We start from the raw sequence: 19123 nt of genomic DNA on the forward strand, positions 1-19123 counted from the left end.
ACACACCACTGACCTCCTTGTGATCGTCTGTCAACCTCAGACTCACTTCCCTTAGAGGACCTCACAGATACTACTACCTGGGTTCAGCATGTTCCTGGTGGGATCCCTAACACCTCTTCCCACTGCTGTCCACTGCCTTTTCAACAACATCCACTGGAGCCCACCAGGACTGGTCACATCCCTTCCACCAAAGTCAGGTTTACCTTTGATGTCACCAGGAGGTCAGGACTCCCAGGTCCATCCATACTCAGCCTGAGACTAATTCCCATCAGTTCTGCTTGGCCCTTCTCTGACCCCATCTCCTACATTCCCTCCTCCTAAAAACCCTCTGTGTGCCCTCAGAGGTCATGGTTTGTCCAAAAAATGAAAAGTGAAAGTGTTAGTCAGTCAGCTGTGTCCAACTCTTTGTGACCCCACGGACTATAGCCTCCAGGCTCCTCTGTCCATGGGATTTCCCAGGCGAGAATACTGGAGTGAGTTGCCATTTCTTCGTCCAAGGGATCTTCCTGACCCAGGGATGGAACACGGATCTCCTGCATTGCAAAATTCCCTGAAAATTCAGCGTCTTCTCTGAGCTTTTCCTCACCATCTTGCTCCAATGGGAAACCCAGGATGCTGCTCTCCCTGCATACTTCTCACCTGGATGTGAGGGAGAGGTCCTAGGTTCCCTTGATGCTGTGTCGCCCCCCAGGCCCCCAAACCCCCTGCTGAAGATTTCAGTCCCTGGATCACTGATGCTCTCTCTCCAGGGCTGCCCCAGGCTCCAGGGTCATTTTCATGGTGTGTACAGCATGTCACAGCACAGAGACTTGCATGTAGTTTAATGCTCTGCTCTCACTGTCTTGAAATTCCTAATAATGATTTTTGAACAGAGACACTGTTTTCATTTTGACCTGGGCCCCACAAATTACGAAGCCAGTCCTGCTTGTCATAATTCTCAGTGATGCCTTATCAGTGATACTTTATCTCCATATATGGTCTTGGCCTCTTAGTTCCTTGACCTGGACTCCCCTATAATCATGTCTTCTACTCTATCTGAATTACTGGTTGATGCAGTCATACCCTACACCTTGTCATTATCAATAACTGTCATCCCTTCATTATCTCAATTTCAAGCCTTTTATTCTCTGATCACTGTATCCACACTCTGTAGCTTGATGATGTGGCCATCATCAAGAAAAATCTACAAACAGTAAATGGTGGAGAGGGTGTGGAGAAAAGGGAACACTCTTACACTTTTGGTGGGAATGTAAAGAGGTACAGCCACTAGGGAGAATGGTGTGGAGGGTCCTTTAAAAACTAAAAATAGAACTACCACATGATCAAGAAATCCCACTGCTGGGCATCAACCACTGTTGATGGAGCCATGAAACATCAACTAGATGGAGCTGTCAACCACTGTTCCTACCATCATCAGACTCTCCTTCATTTCTTCTCATTTCCTCACTTTCTTCCTTCCCCCAGCTGAAATTCCATAATCTATCATTATAATCACAGGAGCATGTACCCTCTACTCATCTTTGAAAGCCTTAGCCATGTTAAATTCTTGTTAAACCTTTTTGCTCACCACCTACCTGCACCTATGCAGTTATACTGAGCTGGAGAAGAACACACAATACTGGTTTCGCTTTAAAATCATAATTATGGACCTCTGCTAAGCTCTTGGCACTGCTCAGCAATTGCACTGCATGTTTCATGTTCTGTGTCTTTATCCTGTCTAATCCTGTCCTGGCATTTACCTTCAGGCTCCTTTCATACTGTCTTTTTCTCAGACCTTGGGCACCTTTGTTTCCTTGCCCTCAGCTGATCATAGAAGTCTCACAGTCTTCTTCCTATTCCACTGAGAACACATTGATTTTTGTTCCCTTTTGTTTTCTTTATTATCCATTTACTGCAGTCAATTTCTGTGTTTTAGTGGTTACCCTTGACAGTACATCCTGCATACATAATCTGAAATAAAGAAAATCTAGCCCTTCTTTCCCATTTTGTATATCCAGTGACCTTTGAACACTGATTTCCTTTATCTTCCTTCTGATTTATCCTTTTATTGTTGACTTGTATTTTAAGTCTATATCTCTATTTTTATTACCATAAATTATATTGTTCACCATTATATTGTGTAATGCCCGATTTATTTTTAAAGGAGTGTTGTTGATTTACAAGGCTGTGTTAGTTCAGGTGTTGAGCAAACTGAGTCAGTTACACAGATACATAAATCCACTCTTTTTTAGATTCTTATCCCACATAGGTCATTACAGAGTATTGTGTAAGGTTCCCTGTGCTATGCGGTAAGTCCTTATTATCTATTGTATATATGTTAATGTGTGTATGTCAAACCCAGTCTCCCAATCTATTCCTCCCCTCCCCACATTTCCCTTCTGGTAACCATAAGTTTGATTTCTACATCTATGACTCTATTTCTGTTTTGTAAATAAGTTCATTTGTATATATATTTTTAGATTTCACACATAAGCGACATCGTCACATTTGTCTTTTTTTGTCTGGCTTAGTATGACAATTTCTAGGTCCATCCATGTTGCTGCAAGTGGCATTATTTTGTTCCTTTTTGTGGCTGAGTAATATCCCATTGTGTATATGTTCCACATCTTTATCCATCCCTCTCTCAATGGACATTTAGGTCACTTCCATGTCCTGGCTGTTGTAAATAGTGCTGCAGTGAACACTGGGGTGCATGTATCTTTTTGAATTACAGTTTTCTCCAGGTAGCTGCCCAAGAGTGGGATTGTTGGATCATGTGGTAGTTCTATTTTTGGTTTTTTAAGGAACTTCCATACAGTTCTCCATAGCGGCTGTACCTCTTAACATTCCCACCAATAGTGTAAGAGTGTTCCCTTTTCTCAACACCCTCTCCACCATTTACTGTTTGTAGATTTTTTGATGATGGCCATTCTGACCTGTGTGAGATGATACCTCATGGTAGTTTTGATTTGCATCTCTCTCATAATTGGTGATGTTGAGCATCTTATCATTTGGTTTTTGGCTATCTGTATCTCTATTTTTAAAGCAAGCTCCCAGGAGACATTATTTTTACTGTTTCTTTTTTAAGATTTTTAAAAAACGCTTCTTATTTATTTATTTTTGGCTGTGTTGGGTCTTCATTGCTGCGAGATTTAGCTGTGATGAGCAGGGGCTACTTTGTAGTTATGGTACCTGGGCTTCTCATTGCAGTGGCCTCTCTTGTTGTGGGGCACAGGCTCTAGGGCGTGCAGGCTTCCGGAGCTGCACCACATGGGCTTGTAGTTGCAGCTCCTGGATTCTAGAACACAGGTTCAGTAGTCGTGGTGCACGGGCTTAGTTATTCCACAGCGCGTGTCATCTTCCTGGACCAGGGATCAAACCCATGTCTCCTGCATTGGCAGATTCTTTACTGCTGAGCCACCAGGGAAGCCCTACTGATTTTTATATTCACTCTTTGTTTGCCTTACTCATTTCTTTACCACTTTTTTCACTCTCTATTCATTCTTATTCCTGGGCCTCCCATCTGATATCACGTTTCTTCTACTTTTTGAACTTCCTTAGGAGAAAATCTTTTAATGACATACTTTTGTTTTTGGAGGGTTTTTTTTTTTTTTTTTTGATCTACAAAAGTCTTTATTTTCAAGATTGGCAGTTATTTTCTTTCATCATTTTAAATATATGATTTCTGCCTTCTGTTTTCCTTGTTGCTGTTGAGATGTCAACTACCACTTAATCATTGTACCTCTGAAGTAAATCTGCCTTTTTTCTCTTGCCACCTTACTTTCCTATAATTTTTTTCTTTTTTGAGTTATGTTCCTTGGTGTAGATTTATTTGTATATATTTGCTTGGGATTTATTGGAACTCACCAATCTGTGGTTTGGTCTCTTTTGTCACTTCTAGAAAATTTCTATTCTTCTCTCTACAAACATTGCCTCTGCCTCACTTACTTTCCCCTCTTATCACACTCCCAGTGTGTATTAGACTTTCTTCTTTGCCCTCTATGTTTCTGTACTTCTTTTCTGCACATCTTAACCTTTTTTCTGTCCAATGCTTATAGTCTAGATAATTTCTCCTCTTCTGTCATCCATCTCACTAATTTTCTTCTCTGCTTTGTCCACTCTGCTGTCAAATTCATCTACTGAGTTTTAATTTCAATTGCTGTTTGGTTCTTTTTTCTTTCAAATATGTTATCACTTTTTACAGTTTTTATTCCTTGCATCTATTTTCAGATCATTGCCTATTTCTTTCAACATGTTGAGCATAGTTGCTTTAAAGTCTGTGTCTGGTAATATCATCATCTGAAGTCTATAGAATCTGATTCTGTTCTCTTTTGTTTCAGCAGTTCTTGTTCATGTTCAAAGTGTCTTGTTTTCTGCATCTTTGACTGCTTCCAAAGTCATTGCCCTTGAAAAAGTACCTGTGGCTGTTTTTTTTTTTTTGTTTATCCAAGAATGTTTTTATTATTGAAGTATAGTTGATTTTTTTCTTAAAGCTTCGGATGAATGTGCCCTTAACTGGATAGGTTTTGAGTTTTCTTCTGTCAGATTCTTAGACGCTTATTCAGCCAGGATCACCTCAAAGAAAGGTTAATATTTGAAAGTCTCTGGCCCATTTAGGCTATGCATACTCATGGTGCAAGTCTGTACGAGTGTCAGTCCGAGGCCGCAACCTCCCAGGGAGACTTTGTTTTCTTTTTTTTTTCCCTTTTCCTCTCCCATTCAGCAGGGATCCTGGTCAGATAAACCTTTCAGCAGTTCCTATAAGGTTGAGGAGAGAGGGAAGCGTATTTTGTTATCTAGAAGATGAAGAACTCCTGAATTTAGATTTTTTTAAAAATCCAATTAGGAATGCCTAGTTGGATGTCCAACTTAACATGTCCAAAATGAAATTCCTGTTACTTCCCAAACTTGCTCCTACAACAGTCTTCTCCATCTCAAGAAATAGAAACTCCACATTCAGCCTGTCTTCAAACTATACGGAAGTCTTGACCACTACTCATCACTCCATTGCTAAAGCCTGGTGCAAGCTGCCATCTCTCTTCTTGATTATTACAAACATCTCCTCATTGTCTCCCCATTTCCCTTGCCCCTCTCAAGCTCTCTGCATTCAGTTCAGTTCAGTTCAGTCGCTCAGTCGTGTCCGACTCTTTGCGACCCCATGAATCACAGCACGCCAGGCCTCCCTGTCCATCACCAACTCCCAGAGTTTATTCAAATTCATGTCCATCGAGTCGGTGATGCCATCCAGCCATCTCATCCTCTGTCTCTGTCGTCCTCTTCTCCTCCTGCCCCCAATCCCTCCCAGCATCAGGGTCTTTTCCAATGAGTCAACTCTTCACATGAGCACAGTGTTGGAGTTTCAGCTTCAGCGTCAGTCCTTCCAATGAACACCCAGGACTGATCTCCTTTAGGGTGGACTGGTTGGATCTCCTTGCAGTCCAAGGGACTCTCAAGAGTCTTCTCCAACACCACAGTTCAGAAGCATCAATTCTTTGGCTTTCAGCTTTCTTCACAGTCCAACTCTCACATCCATACATGACCACTGGAAAAATCATAGCCTTGACTAGACAGACCTTTGTTGGCAAAGTAATGTCTCTGCTTTTTAATTCGCTGTCTAGGTTGGTCATAACTTTCCTTCCAAGGAGTAAGCGTCTTTTAATTTCATGGCTGCAATCACCATCTAACCAATTAAAACACATGTCAGACTGTGACACACTCCTCTGCTCAAAATTCTTCCCATGAGACACATAGCATATAAACGCCAAAATCCTCCCTGTGATCCAGAGACCCTACACTGATCTCATTTTCCCATGAATCTCCTCCAGCCACATTTACTGATTCTTAAACACACAGAGAGTAACATTTACTCAGAGCCTCTTCATCTGCTGTTTCCTCTGCCTGGAATGCCTTTCCCCCAGATATCTGAATGGTTAACTTTCTCACTTCCTTCAAGTTTTTGGTTATATGTCTTGTGAGATGGAGTCTTTCCTGCTTCCATATTCAGTTGCATCCATGAGCATTGCCTGTTGCCTCTCTGCTCATTTTCTCTAAAGGACTTATACATATATACATATATATATATATATATATATACACACACACACACACACACACACACACACATATATATATACATACACACATACATACAGGTGTACACATGTATGTTTTGTCTCTACCACAAGAAGGTATGCTTCATGAAGACAGGGATTTTTGTCTGTGTTTCAACAGGGCCAGACACAGAGTAGCCATTCATTAAATGTTGAATGAGAGAGTGTTGTATTTGAAGGGCTTGTATGTCATCTGTTCAGAGATGCCCAGTAGGAATTTGGATGTACAAGTGTGGAGTTTGGAAGAGAATCTGAAGCTAGAGTTACAGAGTTGAGATTCTTTAGGATATAGAGTTGAGATAGAAAAGAAATAGAGAAGAGCCAAGGATGGGAATCTGTATAAAGATTACAGTTGAGGGATGAGTGGAGAAGAATGTCTTGGAAAGTGATCCAGGGTCTCAAGATGAGCCTGGGAAGAACCAAACCTCTAGAACTAAGAGAGGAAAAAAAATGCAATACAGAGGGAATGTTAGCAGTGGCATAGGCTACAGAGAAGAAAGCTGGGGATATGAAATCCAATACCAAAACAGTAAGGGGTGAAAGTATCCCATATTCTGATTTAAGGTATTTTGAAAAGTTGAATGTGAAGTGTGAAAGATATCTGTAGTAAAACTTGTAACTTTGAGAACTCTTGTAATTGTACCAAGTATTGTGTAACTCCTTTATCTAAATTTATCAATGTGGTAAAGAGTGCATTGAATTTGCACCAGGCATATGGTTTAGAGTTCGTGGGTGGTACAATTTAAGTCAAATTGCCTTGAAGGCAACATTCATAAACACTTTGTTGATAAGAGCTGAGCATTTTTTTCTGATCTCATCTGTACTATTTTATAGGAAATTTGGAGAAAAATGGTAGTGATGTGTTACTAAAATATTACTGTTTAAAATTCCAGATAACTAATGAGATTGTGCGACAGATGATGGAAATGGAAGGAATGTACAGCTTGGATAAGCCTGGAGATTTCACCACTATTGTTGATGTACAGCTCATAGCAGCAATGATCCATCCTGGAGGTGGTCGAAATGATATTCCGCAACGTTTAAAAAGACAATTTACTGTGTTTAATTGCACATTGCCTTCAAACGCTTCAATAGACAAAATTTTTGGTAAGACAATTCTTGGTGTTTAATTTTTTATTGTATTACATAATGGACATAAACCATGCAAAACCATGTTTAAGAGATAAAAAGGCTCAGTGTGAGGTAGGAGCAAGTATCTGAAATGGACAACTAAATACCAGAAACTAAATACTAAGAAGAATTATGTTTATAGCCTGTTGTAAGACTCAGGAATATTTAGAAATGGCCTTGTTGAAGGTTAGCTTTAGAGATAAGCAGACCTTTGTGTTCTGGTTTTCTTGACATAATTAATCAGAGAAATTTGAGCTAATGAATGATAGCACATTGATCATGGATTAACAATATAATACACTAAGTCAAATGTAGCACTTTGCTATGTTAGTGAAAATGATATATTCTTTAGAGTATAACCTTACATTATTTATTAAAGAATATGATTCTTTTAAACATTATAATTCTTTCAAACATAATTCTTTTAAACATTTACAAATACTCAAGACATGTACACACCAGAGTTTTGTCATTGTTTTTGCCAAAACAAAATCATATTATACACTTTTCCTATTCAACTTGAAATTTTCTTTAATAATGTATAATGAACATCCTTTCAGGTCAGTAGTTATTAATCTAACTTTTACTTTTTTAAAATTTGAAAATGACATTTTGACACTAAATTTAGACTCACACAAACTATTCCATAACAATTATATACATGGAGACATATAAGAGAGACTGACCCATGCATATGTGGTCATTAGTTGTTTGACATAGCAAGTACTATAAATGAGAAAAGAAAATTTTCCGTAAATGGTGCCAGAATATTTAGTAATTCTTATGTGAAAATAATGGAAATTGGACCCCTACCTCTCACCAAGCATTACAGTCAATACAGAAGTTTTGAAGATTTAAATATAGAAGGCAAAGCTGTAAAACATTTGGAAAAAATATTGGAAAATATCTGAATGATCTCTGGGTAGGAAAGATCTCAAATAAGACTCAAAAAGCATAGACCATAAAGGGAGAAAATGATAAATTTGACTAAAATGAAAAGTTTTTGTTCATTCAAAAAGCAACATTAAAAGAGTATTAATAAAATAAAGACAAGTCCGAAAAAAATGGAAGAAAAAAATTTCAGCATGTAACAAAGCAAAAGACTTAGTAATTTGAATACTTAGAAAGTTCCTATGAATCAATCAGATAAAAAGCAGACATCCTAATGTAAATATGGACCAAAACTCAGGCACTTTAAGAAGAGAAAACAAGATGACTAATAAACAAATGGTAAACATTAGAAATATGAACATTTAAAACACCAGGGAAAAGCCATTTATAATCACTAGATTCGCAAAAATGAAAAATTGTGACCAAAAAATCGGGCATTGGTGAAAATGTGAAGCAAATGAGACTCTCCCCTGCTGGTGGAAGGATAAATTGCCACAAGCTCTTGATAATGACTGGACATTATTACTGGTTGTAGAATGTGTGCACACCCACTGCCGTTCGACTTCCAATTATATGCCAGTTCATCATTTTCTTCCTTTATGGTGGTGCTTTTGGAATCTCATGTAAGAAGTCCTTTCCTACCTAGAGATCATATAGATATTTGCCTATGTTTCCTTCCAAATGTTACATAGTTTTGTCTTCCATGTTTGAGTCCTTAATCCATCTGTAGTTGATTTTGCACATGTGCGCCAGAAGACTTACACAAGAAGGTTCACAGAATAGTGTTCATGACAGCAAACACCGTGTAGTAACCCAAACGTGTATCAACAGCGAAGTCAGATAAATACATTGTGGTGTGGGCGTACATGTTGTGCTCTGCGGCTGTGAGCGTGAACAAACTCAGCTACATGCTTCAAAATAGATAAAGCCAAGAATTACAACATTAAGGGGAAAAAGCAAGTCACAGAGGAACCTATAGTTCCATTAAATTGAATGTCAAAAATTAAAGTTAAAAGAAAGGGGTTAAAGTTCAAGAAAATAAGTGGCAGAGCTGTTCTTGGGAAAAGCGAGTTGCTGATTCTCACGAAGTCAAAGCAGTGGGCTACCTCTGGAGGGAGGAGGGATTGGATGAAAGAGACTTCTGATGTGCTGGGGCGTTGTGGTACTCCCCCAGTCCAGTGGTCTGTATGTGAGTGAGTGCTTACTTGTTGAACTATTTTGTACAGTCTTTGATATGGTTAATATTGAAAATGAGATACAGAAACACACTACAGGCTCAGAGAAGTGAAATAACCGCCCAGTTATGTGGTGCTGATCCTGCTCTCTGGGGTTTCCCAAGTGGCATTAGTGGTAAAGAACCCACTCCAGTATTCTTGCCTGGAGAATCCCATGGACGGAGGAGCCCAGTGGGCTACAGTCCATAGGGTTGCAAAGGGTTTGACATGACTGAAGTGACTTAGCACACACACATGGTCCTGTTTTCTGATTCCTGACCCCACACATCTTACATAACACATTTGTGCCACAGGAAGTTGAAAATCTAGAATCAGAGGACTTCAGAAAGCAAAGAGGCCCTATAGGTGTCTAGCACAAGCAACCATGATTTTGGACCATTTCATATTCCCTCAAGGCTGCCCTTCTTTGGTCTATGTGAACAAAGCCCAGTTTCTCGGGCTGCCCCGCCCTTTGCAAACCTGCTATGTGTCTCTGAGTAGATATTTATACTCACTGTGGTGATCATTTCTTTAACTGAGGTATAGTTGATTTTCAATGTTGCATTAGTTCCAGATGTACAGCAAAGGGATTCAGTTGTACGTACATATATATACATTTTTTTTCAGATTCTTTTCCCTTATAGGTTATTATAGAGTGTTGAGTATAGTTCCCTGTGCTATACAGTGGGTCCTTGTTTGTTATCTATTTTATATATAATAGTAATATGTATATGGTAATCCCAGACTCCTAATTTATCCCCCTCTTTTCCCTTTGGAAACCTTATCTTTATTTTCTATGTGTGTGGGTCTGTTTTGTAAGTTCATCTATGTTATTTTTTTTTAAATTCCACATATAAGAGAGATCATGTTTGTCTTTGTTTTAGTATGATAATCTCTGGGCCCATCCATGTTGCTGCAAATGGCATTATCTCATTCTTTTTGATGGCTGAGCGATATTCTATTGTACATATGTACCACATCTTTATCTATTCATCTGTCAGTGGACATTTAGATTGCTTCCATGTCTTGGCTATTGTCAGTAGTGCTACAGTGAACACTGGGTGCATGTATCCTTTCAAATTATGGTTTTCTCCAGGTGTATGCTCAGGAGTTGGGTAGCTGGACCATATGGTGGCTCTGTTTTTAATTTTTAAAGGAACCTGCATACTGTTCTCCAAACTGGTTGTACCAGTTTACATTCCCATCAACTGTGGGAGGGCTGCTTTTCCTCCACACCCTCTACCGCATTTATTGTTTGTGGACTTTTTCATAACGGCCATTCTGACCAGTGTGATGTTTTAAATGTTGAATTACTATGTTGTACACCTGAAAATACCAGAATAGTGTGTGTTGACTATATTTCAATAAAAGATAAGTAAAATGGGAATAATAATAATACCTACCTCAGATTCTTTCTCATAGGATGTTGGGGAAATTAAAAGGGTTAATACATATAAAATACTTAGTGCATACTAAGCTTTGCTGGTTACACTGCTGAGAACCCAGTCTTAGCTGATTGAGAGAAATTCTTCACACCTTGTAATGATTTATTCACTGGGATAAACATGTACTTTGTGATCTTGAAGTAAGCTTGTACTTTCAATCTTGTTTATTTTTCAGGAGTTATTGGCTGTGGGTATTTTGATTCTTGCAGAAGGTTCAAACCTGAAATATGTGAGATGATTTTGAATTTGGTTTCAGCGAGCAGAGTGCTGTGGCAGTGGACTAAGGTACAAAATCGTCCGTTATCAGTAATCAGAAAAAAAATAAAGTCACTAATTTTTCAGTCTAGTTCTCACCTTTTGGCTCAGAAAGTTCTCATCACATGTTGGGTAGTAGTGTTTTTTCGGGAAAAGACAAATTAGGGGCTCGAATAGATTTATGACACCTTTTCCTTCCAGGGAGCAAATATTCTGACTGAATGATGCTTTCCATATGTATGAGATATTACTGAAAACCAGACATTGCATTCAAGATAAAGTAGAATTTTGCTGAAATGAGAACACTGCTTTTCTACTTGTTTCTCTGATCTGTAACTCTTTATATGTCTGTCTTCCCCTCCCCACCCCCAAGAACCAAACTGTGTCAGACACTCAGATGTTCACTGAGTGACTACATGGGTTTCCAGATATTCTTAGCTGGTCAGGACTTAAAGTCCAACTTGTGGTTTCCTCTGAGGTGGAGCATGAATTAGTAAATGCATACAGTGTACTTAATAAAGTAGTCTAGATTTTACTACAGAGATCCGTAAGTAAAACTCAGGGAGCATGTAGCTGTCACCAGATGTTTGAAGGTAGACTCATGAAAAAGTAATTAAAAATAGGTCAGAGATTTAAACACACACACACACACACACACACAAACAGTTTTGATATATGTGCTAAAAAAAAGGTGGTGAAGGAGATGAGGATTGTCATAGTTCATACGTTCATTTGGCCATTTACACACATCTGGACAGAAGCTGATGTCCTGGGGAAACCTGGAGTGTGGCAGCTTCTCAGACCCCTGGGTGGACTGGGGGATTTCTTCCGTGCAGTCCCGCTGCAGTGACCAGTTCTTTGCATGGGGCCTACTCCAGACTGGAGTTTCAGAAGGTCTGAGCATCTGAGGTAATTTCTCTGCCATAAGATCCATCTTTTTCCAGTGGGACTGTTGTTCAATTTAACATGCCCTTGCACATATTTTTCTGGAAGGCTTTGGCCTTCCTGGTATCTTTCCATCAAAGCTTCTTTTATGAGTGTTAATCAGTTCCACTTCCTCACCTTTCCTTATCTCTTTAACACATTTTGCACAAGTTCTCATTTCCACTGCTCTCATCAAGGTCATCAAAGACCATAGTCTTACCAAATCCAGAGGCTGATTTCATCTTCCTCTGACTTGACCCTTTAGTGGCATTTGATGATCCCTCTAAACACATTCCTCTCTTGGCTTCAGAGAAGCCTCGTGCTTCTTACCTCACTGGCTGCCTTCTCTAAATCCCCACTCTCCCCCTCCTCTAAGTACTGGGGTGCACCTGATCTCCATCCTGGAACCTCATCTCTGCCTCTGTTATTACCCAGGTAGCCTCATCCAGCTTAGTGGCTTTAATTGCCATCTCTGGGCTGATGACTTCAAAATCAGTACCTCCATCCCAGGTCTCTCTCCCCATCTCCAGACTTGTTTCTAATGGGCTTACTTAGTAGACACCAACACTTTGATGTCTAGTAATGATCTCAAAGTTAACGTGTCTGTAAATAGGATCCTCTCTCAGACTTTCATATCTGAATTATCCTGCTTCTCAGGCTAAAACACAGGGCTCCATCCTTGATTTCTCTCTCTCATTCTCTACATCCAGTCCATCAGCGAGTCTTAGTAAGCAGGCTTTCAAAATAGTATATCCAGAGGTTGAATGCTTACTGCCACCTGTGATCACCCTGATAGACGTTTCCATTACCTGCCCTCTAGACCAGGCAGCAGCTTCCTAATCAGTCTCCTTGTCCTCCTAGAATCTGTTCTTTACGTGGTCCTAAAAATGCTTTTTTAAAAGTACATCAGAGATCATTATTCCCTTTGTTTTAAAAGATATTCTTTTAAAAAAATAAATGATGCTACTTCTCCATTTTATTTATTTACTTTTGGCCCCATAGTGCAGGCATATGGGATCTCAGTTCCCTGACCAGGGATCGAACCTGTGTCCCCCACAGTGGAAGCATGGACCACCAGGGAAGTTGCTCCTTACTCAATCTTAAAATCACCAGTAGATTCCCAGTTACACTGCAGTGAAACATTCCACCTACCCTCTGGTCTGTCAACCTGAGTTGGCCCCTGCTCACTGCTCAGTGGCTCAGTGGCTCAGTAAAGAATCCACCTGCAATTCAGGAGACCCAGGTTTGATCCCTGGTTGGGAAGATTCCCTGGAGTAGGAAATGGTAACCCACTCCAGTATTCTTGCTGGGAAAATCCCATAGACAGAGGAGCCTGGAAGGCTACAGTCCATAGAGTCGCAAAGAGTCGGACATGACTGAGCCAATGAACATACATAAACACCCTTCTTCCCTCCCATTGTTCTTCTCCAGCCACACTGCCCTTCTCACTTTTTTCTTGAACACCCCCAAGTTTTTCATGCTTCTGAACCTTTGTACTTTGATTCTGTTCATCATCTTACCCTCAGAGGGCTTTCTTAGATGATTTTCTCTAAAATAACTGTCCATGACCCCATTGCAGGCCTTATCTGTCTCCTGATCCTTCATTTGTTCTTACTGTAACTTTTATCATGATTATTTGTCTATCTGTTAGTTTATATTTGTTTCTGATTTATTGCCAGGCCCTCCCACTTGAATAGGCCCCTGATGGCAGCAGATTTAGCTGTCCTATTTACCATATCTTGGTAAGGGTAGTAGGAAATACTCAAAAATAGTCATAAAAATAAATGAATGAATCTTCCTCCTCTCCCCAGCCTCAAATAAGCAGCCTTCTTTGTATCTTTTCTTCAAATTTCCCATTTTCATAAAGCACTCTTTTAATCCATTCATGCCTAGTATATCTCTTTACTTTTTTATTACTTTACATAGCTTTAAAGCAGAAGCAGGTGAGAAAAGAAAGAAGTTGACAAAAATTAAAAGAAAATGTTGAAAGATGAGGTAAGAAGCAGATTAATAAATAAGAAAGAATGGGGTAAGAAAGGACTTCATTTAATTCTCCCTAATGGTTGCTTAAGTTGCCAACAGCTGCCATCATAGCTGCAGTCTTTTACAGGAAAGAAAAAAAAGTAATGTTCACATAGCCTTATCCCTTTATTTTTGCATATTTGTAATTTAAGTGCCTGCTTTACATTTTGGTGAGTAGTATGAACATTTAACCTTGGAATGGAACTGAAAGCAAAGAGGGAAAGTGAAAGGTGATTACTAACATATCATTTCTCTTTATTCTGTCTTCGCTTGCTACCTGCTGTTTTTAACGTGCACTGTGAATTAGGCTGTAGAAATTACTCTGTAAACTCAGTAGGGTACTTTTTCAATATAGAAAGGGCATATTCCATGAATAAATGCTAAAGAAAGCATTTACTTTCCCGAATCACTCATATGGAAAGTTTGCTTTATATTCCAGAGTTCACATTGTTTCACTTTCAAGATGATGCTGATGGTATCAATCACAATCTTTACACTTGGGCAGCAATACTTCCCACACCTAATGCCTCAAGTTTATCCGTTAACTGGTACCTCGTTGTATAAGAATGTAGAAGGTGTCATGTTATAGCTTTGCCTATTTGGATTTAGAGTGGGTAGAAACAATAAGTAACTTAGTGTTCAAACAAACAAGCAAAACCCACAAAACCCACTAAGTAATTATAGCTGCATATCAGACTTGCCTGCCAATTCTATTGCGGATATAGAGATATATGAAAGCATATTGACTAAGTTTGGATCCATAAGTGAAATCTAATTATGATAAACAAATGTATTTGTGGAAATCCAAATGCACTCAGGACTTTAATCAAAGCAACCTATAAAAGATGGTTTTTATTGACTTTAGATTCTTAACCACATGACCACCAGCTCACAATCAGTTTTTTTGTTATGACATATTTCCATTTTGACTGTGTGGATCACAACAAATTGTGGAAAATTCTTAAAGAGATGGGAATACCAGACCACCTTATCTTCCTCCTGAGAAACCTGTATGCAGGTCAAGAAGCAACAGTTAGAATTGGACATGGAATAACAGACTGGTTCAAAATTGGGAAAGGAGTACATCAACGCTGTGTATTGTCACCCTGCTTATTTAACTTATATGCAGAGTACATCATGTGAAATGCTGGGCTGGATGAAGCACAAGCTGGAATCAAGATTGCTGTGAGAAATATCAATAACCTCAGATATGCAGATGACACCACCCTTATGGCAAAAAGCAAAGAGGAACTAAAGAGCCTCTTGATGAAGGTAAAAGAGGAGAGTGAGAAAGCTCTTTTAAAACTCACCATGAAAAAACTAAGATCATGGCATCCAGTCCCACCACTTCATGACAAATAGATGGGAAAACAGTGGAAACAGTGGCAGACTTTATTTTCTCGGGCTCTAAAATCACTGTAGATGGTGACTGCAGCCATGAAATTGAAAGATGTTTGCTCCTTGGAAGAAAAGCTATGACAAACCTAGTCAGCATATTAAAAAGCAGAGACATCACTTTGCCAACACAGGTCCTTATAGTCAAAGCTGTGGTTTTTCCAGTAGTCATTTATGGGTGTGAGAGTTGAACCATAAAGAAGGCTGAGCACCAAAGAATTGATGCCTTCTAACTGTAGTGCTGGAGAAGACTCTTGAGAGTCCCTTGTTCAGCAAGGAGATCAAACGAGTCAATCCTAAAGGAAATCAATCCAGAATATTCATTGGAAGGACTGATGCTGAAGCTGAAGCTCCAGTGCTTTGGCCACCTGATGTGAAGAGCCGACTCACTGGAAAAGACCCTGATGCTGGAAAAGACTGAGGGTAGGAGGAAAAGGAGGCGACAGAGGATGAGATGGTTGGACGGCATCACGGACATGAGTCTGAGCAAACTCTGGGAGATGGTGAAGGACAGGGAAGCCTGGCGTGCTGCAGTCCATGGGGTCACAAAGAGTCGGACATGACTGAGCAACTGAACAACGGTAACAACAATTTCTATAGACACACTAATATGGTTAATAATGACTAGGGATGCTTATTCTTACAATTCACAGTTTTTAAAAACTCAAGGAACAATGGCTTGATCAAAGTCAACTCATGGGGTAGAACAAGAGTTGGAATCTGCATCTAGTGCATTATCTTGAGTCCATCCTATTCAAAGCGTTACGGTCTTTTAAATTATATTTTGGTTTATTTATGATGTGTTTATTCCATAAATGCTGTAACAAAAACATAAACTTAATTTATTTGCTCAGTCTATTTTATGTAAAATTGGAACTGTGAAATAAAATCATTCTATAAGGTTTTTAGTTTTATCTTGAATTGAAATTGAAGAGTGTTACTTTTTCTCCCAACTCTAGGTGAAGATGCTGCCTACTCCTTCTAAATTTCATTACATTTTCAATCTGCGAGATCTTTCCCGAATTTGGCAAGGAATGTTAACCATAAAAGCTGACGAGTGTGATTCAGTTCATATTCTTCTGTCACTTTTCAAACATGAGTGCAACAGAGTAATTGCTGACAGGTGTATATTTCAGTGCTTGAGTTTAAATGTAATATATAAGCAGTTTATACTAGATTAACCCCTGCATTATCTACTCAAATAAGTAGAATATTTTCTTAAATTGCTCTGAGGCTTGTGACGCATGGATGTCATTTCCCACCTGCTGGTCACCTTGAAAAAACACTCAACTAATTTCTTTAAGTATTATTTCAATAACACATTTAAAAAATATGCCCATGTTATCGGCGCATTGACAACATTCAGAGGCAAATTTTAGTTATGTATAGTTTCTAAAAAAACTTGAAATGTGTGTAGTGAGAGCTCTATTGCATGGTGACATTTGGTACATAAACTAAGTCATCTTTCTGAGCCTCTGTTCTCTCCTCTATAAAATATGACGGTAATGCTGGTCTTCTTGTTGACCAGCTGCTGGTCACAGCTGACTCTTTTGCAGCTCCATGGACTGTAGCCCATCCAGTTCCTCCGTCCATGGGATTTCCCAGGCAAGAATACTAGAGTGGGTTTTGCCATTTCCTTCTCCAGGGGATCTTCCTGAGCCAAGGAATTGAACCTGTGTCTCCTGCCTTAACAGGTGGATTCTTTACCGCTGAGCCCCCAGAGAAACCCAGTGCTGTTCTTACAAAGCTATGAAGGACCTCCTACGATGTCTCACATAAAGTGGCCTCTGTCAAACATGAGTCCCACTCCTTCCTCCCTTCCCCCTCTGATGTTATGAGTGTGAAAAGAACCTTCATACACGGGGTGCGCACAGACCCAGAAAGACGATGCTCACCCACTACTGGCTGTCAGATCTCCTCTTCCGCTACAAGTTTCAGGGATCTCGGGCCTCACCCAAGGGACTTACCTGTTTTGTTAAAGAAAAAAATCAACCACACTTGTTAAAACAATAAGACACTCACCCTTTGTTTAAGACTATTATGATAGATGTAGGGACTATACAGTGAGGTTTTGCAGTAGGGGTGAGAAATTGGGCTCAACTCTGAATACAAGCAGGGAAAAGTGGGAATTTATAACTGGGGAACAAGATGGGGGAGTTTGGACGGGAAATTACTAAGAGGAAATAAAGGGGTTATGGGAGGATTCTGCCTAAACTCGGAGAAGGCATTGGCAACCCACTCCAGTATTTTTGCCTCGACAGTCCCATGGACAGAGGAGCCTGGTAGGCTGCGGTCCATGGGGTCGCTAAGAGTCAGACATGACTGAGCGTCTTCACTTTCACTTTTCACTTTCATACACTGGAGAAGGAAATGGCAACCCACTCCAGTGTTCTTGCCTAGAGAATCCCAGGGACGGGGGAGCCTGGTGGGCTGCCATCTATGGGGTCCACAGGGTCGGACACAACTGAAGTGACTTAGCAGCAGCTGCTGCCTAAACTGATCTAACGGGATTCTTGCTAAAAATGGGTGATGCAAAGAAGTACATGGGAGTCCAAGATTTGGGGCCTAGTTGGGAAGAGGATTCAGTGGAGCTTAAGTCTGACCAAAGAGAGAGACAGTCAGTATTTTCTGTAAGTGACATTGTCAGTGTTATAACTCTTGGATGGAGTTTGGTCTGCCTCTGGTCAGAAGGCTGAGCAGACAGACTGTTTCTGTGTTTTGAGGTAATGGATGTACAGGGTGAGGGCTGAGAAGATGTGGAGAGATGTTAAAACCATGTTCAGTTAGAAGAGATGCCTTCCTAGTTTGCATTTCTTTCTCCTGTATTTTTCTTTTAGATTTATAACACCTGAGGATGAGCAGTGGTTTAATACACAACTTGTTCGTTCAGTTGAAGAAAATGTTAGCCCAGATGTGGGGTCATATATTCTTCCTGAACCATACTTTGTAGATTTTCTCCGTGAGATGCCTGAACCAACTGGAGATGAACCTGAAGACACCACATTTGAAGTGCCCAAAGTCTATGAATTGGTATTTATTTTCAGGCTTTTTCGATCACTCATCTAGCTAGATATTTCTCCCTGCACTGGAGTCCCACTTTGGAGTTATCATAACTTCTACAATAGTTATATGTTGTGTTTCATGTCATCATACACCAAGTGAAATATTTATTTCAAAGAAATTTAGCAGCAGTCCCATTAAAGTCAGGTATAAGACAAGTATGTGTGCAGTTATCTCAACTACTTAGTATTGTTTTGAAAGTTCTAGGCAGTGCAGCAAAATGACAAGAAGAAAATAGATGTAATTATCAGATAGGAAAAAGCAAAAGTGTTATTCCTGACAGATATGATTATCTCTTAATATAATCCAAGAGATTTTAAAAAATCAGTTTCAGCTACTTACGAGTTCAGTTATATGACCAAGTGTGATATAAATCTATAACTGAATAAATATCCTCTATATTAGCCAATGGGCCAAATCAAGTCTACTTCCTATTTTTGTCAGATTTGTGAGCTAAGAAGGGTTTTGCATTTTTAAATAGGTAGAAAAAAAATCAAAGAATGATAATATTGTGTGACACATGAAAATTACACAGAATTCAAATTTCAATGTTCACAAGTAAAGTTGTGTTGGAACACAACCAAGCCCATTTGTTTATATATTGTCTATGACTGCTTTTGTACTACAAAAGTGGAGTTGAATGACCATATGGGCCACAAAGTCTAAAATATTTACTATCTTGCCCTTTATAGAAAAA

General features: G+C 39.5%; 1 protein-coding gene across 2 annotated transcripts in view; it reads left to right on the forward strand.

The window, feature by feature from the left end:
• The window catches only part of DNAH8 (dynein axonemal heavy chain 8), a 318410-nt gene that overhangs the window by 168311 nt on the left and 130976 nt on the right, over window positions 1-19123 (forward strand). For both annotated transcript variants that reach the window (XM_061146069.1, XM_061146068.1), the window contains exons 53-56: window positions 6983-7196; window positions 10946-11055; window positions 16326-16489; window positions 18204-18396. In XM_061146069.1, the coding sequence (XP_061002052.1) occupies window positions 6983-7196; window positions 10946-11055; window positions 16326-16489; window positions 18204-18396 (681 nt within the window). The remainder of the gene's footprint in view (window positions 1-6982; window positions 7197-10945; window positions 11056-16325; window positions 16490-18203; window positions 18397-19123) is intronic.

The sequence above is a fragment of the Dama dama genome, chromosome 7, assembly GCF_033118175.1.
Source record: "Dama dama isolate Ldn47 chromosome 7, ASM3311817v1, whole genome shotgun sequence".
Lineage (NCBI taxonomy): Eukaryota > Metazoa > Chordata > Mammalia > Artiodactyla > Cervidae > Dama > Dama dama.